The 4,808-nt window shown below is 46.9% G+C and overlaps 1 protein-coding gene across 3 annotated transcripts in view; it reads left to right on the top strand.

The window, feature by feature from the left end:
- Positions 1-4,808, top strand: part of GOLGA1 (golgin A1) — a 37,220-nt gene continuing 32,412 nt past the window's right edge. Inside the window, exons 1-6 of one of the 3 annotated variants that reach the window (XM_075579393.1) lie at positions 1-124; positions 1,250-1,515; positions 1,845-1,935; positions 3,382-3,456; positions 4,179-4,276; positions 4,635-4,667. In XM_075579393.1, the coding sequence (XP_075435508.1) occupies positions 1,381-1,515; positions 1,845-1,935; positions 3,382-3,456; positions 4,179-4,276; positions 4,635-4,667 (432 nt within the window). In that variant the 5' untranslated portion in view covers positions 1-124; positions 1,250-1,380. Of the gene's footprint in view, positions 125-146; positions 426-1,249; positions 1,516-1,844; positions 1,936-3,381; positions 3,457-4,178; positions 4,277-4,634; positions 4,668-4,808 lie in introns of those variants that run through there. The other 2 variants (XM_075579391.1, XM_075579392.1) reach the window with 2 other exon arrangements.

Raw genomic sequence — 4,808 nt, 5'->3', positions numbered from 1 at the left:
GTGACACCGGGGGTTACCGGGGGGAGAGAGTGATACCAGGTGGAGGGAGAGAGCGACACTGGGGGTTACCGGGGGGGGGAAGAGAGGGACACCCGGTGGGATCAGCGGATTCTGGGAGCAGCAGGTACCGTAGCTAATCTCTCTCTGCGGTTACAGCCTCTCTTCTCCACGGCGCTCCCACACATTCCCTCCTCACATACTCCCTTCTTACTTTGGGCGTCTCGGTCTTTAAATCTCTCTGGGAATCCAGTCGCGTTCCACTTTGTCCAACGATGGTCATTTCTCCCACCCAGTGGCGTGGATGGGTTAATCGGCCGCGCTACGCCCCTTTGCACTGGCCTCCCATAGCCGCTACTGGCGTATGAGGAGCGAAGTTTGGGCTGAGCCCCTGGGGTGGGCGACCGCCAATAACCCATCTAGCATAGGTGCGTTACCTGACCGTGCAGCGTGTAACACATCAGACGCGAGGCTCTGCAAGTGACACAAGTTTAAGGCTGTTGTGAATGTGCGGTTAAAGTGTTTATTCGCCTTACAATGGGATTATTTTGGGAGAGTGCCGTGCCCCTTCTAGCACTTTAGGGTTATGTTGCATATCTCTCCCAGCTGCTGTGAGCACACGTATGTATGTTACTCGTATGTATGTTACTCGTATGTTGTACTCCTGTGGGCTGAGCTGAACTTTGTATTGTGAAACCTTAACAGCTGATCTGACTTTTACTATGACAGTGTCCTAGGGAAAGACCCTCCCCCTTCAGCCGTCTATTGGCTCTCCTCGGCTAGCAGGTCTCTTCTGATTGGCTGACAACGATATCATTTGTAAATATCATTGTATGTATATCTTTCTATAGAGCCATCGATGTACACAGCGCGTCACAGCAGCCATACACGGGACATAATAATATAACGCAGAATAGGAAGAAGCGCGACACACAAAAGTAACACTAACCCTTAACCCTTTTTGTCATAGAGGCTTGTAATAAATTTATATATATATATATATATATTACATTTTACATTTTACACCCCTGAAGAAGGTCCCTCAGGGGACTGAAACGTTGGGCGTATGTGTGCATTTTGGACCCAATAAACCACTTTTATGTGATTCTCTTGTGCTGTGCCGGTATATTGGATCTCTAGGGATCCCCATACACATATACTGTATACACTTTTAATATATAAATAATGCTTTGTGTTGTAATGAAATGATCGCTGCTGTCCTTATGTGTTTTCTCTCATTATGGGATTGCAGATGAAAGCAGTGTTGTGTTTCGTGATCTGCATTCTGTGAAGAAGCGGTCGCACAGACCCCAGCCTCCCCGTCTGCCTGACGTCCCCTCCGCCTGTGATCTCGACGACTCTAGTTCGCTGAGAGGGGAGGGCATGTTTGCCAAGCTTAAGAAGAAGATCGCGGAGGAGGCGGCCATCACGCCACGGCCGGGGGGAGCCGCCAGGATTCCCCGTACCGTCAGCAAGGAGTCCATCACGTCCGCTGGTGCCGACTCTGGAGATGACTTTGTGAGTCACAGGCTATGTTTTCTCTCTTAACAACATTTTTCAAGCATTTTCTTGCTTTAAAAATGTTCTTTTTCGGTGGGTCACATTTAAAATGGCTGCAGGTCAAATGCATTGTCGTATAGAAGGCTTTTCCAGCCACTCATGGCCCACACAGAGAAGCAGAGTTTGCCCTGTTCTATCCTTTTCCCGCTCCTCACACAGTCTCTTTATACTGACACCCGCTCTGCACATGGCTTCCTGGGGATATTGGGTAGCGTGTAATACAAGCCGAGCGGGCACGAGGTTAACGTGAGGCGTTTCTCTGTATTACCCTGCTTCTGGTTTCGCAGGCCTCAGACGGGAGCAGCTCCCGGGACGATCCGTCCTCTCAGATCTCCAGGAGAAACGATCAGATCCGCAAACTGGAGGCCAAACTCTCAGGTATCAACCTGCAACCGTCTCCCATCTCATCGTCCGTCCACTTGTAACGGGCTAATGGGATTGTTCCTTCCAACTGTCTCGGCCGCACTGGTGGGATAATCCCTGGAGGTGGCTGCATGTACTCATGAACCTCACATGTAGCTATGTAGAACAATACTGAGGCTGTCTCAGGATTAAGTCACTTTGCATCTTGCTGTAAATGCTTTCCAAGCTCGTCATAATCCTTTTTTTATTGATATTTTAACGCCATAAAAGTAGAGAACTGATGAACCGTTTATAAGACGTCTCAAGCAAAAGGCCATATATTTAGGCTAAAACAGTAACAAGATGATCTAATACACATGCATCGTATATCACAAGGAAACTCCCTCTTTTTAATTGCTCCCTCCCTATGAGTAATAGACATTTATTTTGAGTAATTTTGAATTTGTTTCTGATATTGCCCGGCATAGAAGTAACCTTTTCCATACTCGTGGTATCCCAAATGCGAGTTTTTCTAAAAGATTCCTGGGGGAGGGGGTGGGGGGCTAAGAATTTATTCCATGGAGGTGCGAGGGTTGTGTTTATGATCAAAATAATTGTTTTGTTTTTTTAACTCTTCTGTTGCCATAAGGGTCCGTAACATTGTTTTACAGCAAAATGTGTAGTGGGCCAAAACAATAGTGCCCTCTGTGTGTGTTACGTACTCACCCCCGGTCACACCGGCTGCTTACTTCCTGTGCATCAAGTCATGTTGCCGATGTCATTAAGGCTGCGTTTATAGTACTGGCTGCAGCGACTGCAACGTTGCGCAGCGCCGTAGCAGGTACATGCAGTCCGTAACGGGTGCCCATAGTGAGCGCGACGGCTGACGTCACGTGGTCATGATCGCTGGAGGTCAAAGGATGTTGACCTTTTCGGCAATCGCCGTGTGACGTCAGCAGCACGTGAGCGGTTCAGCCAATGAGGGCGACCCGCTCACGGCCAAGCCTCTGCAACCCCCCCACCCCCAGTCGCCCTCTCGTCTCCTGCACTTTAAGCAGGAATCGCTATTACAACGGCGATGGCAGACGCCACGTGGTCCCGTCGCCCTAACTATAAATGCAGCCTAAGAGAGGCAGGAAGTGATGCTGCAGGCGGCATTTAAACAAACAGAACAACAGATGTGTGATGCAAAACTAGCACCAGACAATATCCTCCTGTCAAACCATCACTGTCCCACAATGTTAATTCGTCCTGTGTACCATTTCCTCTGTTAAATATCCCACATTGTAATCTTACCTCCCGATTCCCCCCGGGGCCCTTAACAAGAAATGGTGTTCAGTGTGTGAAAGCCCTGCGCCTTTTCCCACTCATGGTTTTATTTCTTTTTTTTGTTTGTTTTGGTTTTTGTGTTGTCTGCCTGTCGCTCCCCACTTTGTCTCTCCTTGTCCTCCTGCTGTGTGTGCGTCTCCCTCACCTCCAAAGATTACGCAGATCAAGTCAGAAACCTGCAGAAGATGAAAGAAAAGCTTGAGGTTGCTTTAGAAAAACACCAGGATTGTACGTATTCCACCCTCGTCATCATTACACCGCCATCCCATCCCATCGTTGTAAGCGCCAGTAACTCATGGAGTTCGAAAAACACAATAAGGGGGCGGGGGGATCTAAATGATATAACACAAAGTTTATTACCATTTCTTTTCTCTGGTTCTGAAATACGATCGTTTTTCTTGTCGCATAAAAATCTGAATATAGGTTTCTAAGATTAGGGTTTTTGATGAAGAGAAAGCAGCTGAGGTTACAAGCATAGAGAGGGTTTGTTATACCAATAATAATAATAGCATGTTCTTGTATAGCGCTGCTAGTTTTACGTAGCGCTTTACAGAGACATTTTGCAGACACAGTCCCTGCCCCTTGGAGTTTACAATCTATGTGTTTGGGGCCTAAGGCACAGGGGGATAAAGTGACTTGCCCAAGGTCTCAAGGAGCCGACACCGGGAATTGAACCAGGCTCCCCTGCTTCAAACTCTCAGTGCCAGTCAGTGTCTTTACTCGCTGAGCCACTCCCTCTCCAATAAGAAATATATATGGAAGTCGGGTATACTGGCAAATTTCTTACCAGCGATCCTCATTTTCAAAGAGATTACACAGGAGCTGGGATTGATGATGAGATATTGAACGGGTATTTTAAGCGTTAAACCGCTGTCCTGCGAGACGGGTGTGCAATGTATTGATTTAAATCCTGCTAAGGTTTAGTTGGTAACTGTCCGATTCTATCCCAGCGACCTTACGGAAGTTGCAAGATCAGAATGAGACACACCAAGCCAATCGCGCAAAGATGGCAGAAGGCTTGGCGTTGGCGTTGGGGAAAAAGGACCAGGTCAGTTGTACAGCTTTTAAGCATGCAACAAAAATAGTTGTGGTGTAACGTTGTCAAATAAACACAGCTCTGTGCATACAAGTTTTCTAGGGACAGCCAGTGTCCTGTTTGGTGCCTGAGGCAGAACTGACCGTGGGACTTGGAGGACTCAGCCGAGTTCTTACCGCTAAACGCCTTCTGTTATAACGCGGCCCTTAGCTTGTGTTGTTAGCATTGTATTTTTCTTGATTTGTTTAAATGTTCACTCCCTGATGGAAAATCTGAAGTCTTTTTGAATAACTCCGTTCTTTGAATAACACGCAGAGCAGAATTCTGGAACATTTTGTCATTCTTAACATTTTGCTTTTTTTCCCTTTAGGAATGGATCGAGAAACTGGCTGATCTAGAAAAGGTAAAGATGCGTTTTTGATATCTACATTTTTGAATGACCCCTTTTTCTGAAGCCAGGCAGTGTATTATCTACACTATATGACTAGTAAGAAAAAAATAAGTCTGTGTGTGTCTCTGTGTGTGTGTCTCTGTGTGTGTGTCT

The sequence above is a fragment of the Ascaphus truei genome, chromosome 21, assembly GCF_040206685.1.
Source record: "Ascaphus truei isolate aAscTru1 chromosome 21, aAscTru1.hap1, whole genome shotgun sequence".
NCBI classification, from domain to species: domain Eukaryota; kingdom Metazoa; phylum Chordata; class Amphibia; order Anura; family Ascaphidae; genus Ascaphus; species Ascaphus truei.
This window is presented reverse-complemented; position numbering and strand designations above follow the sequence as displayed.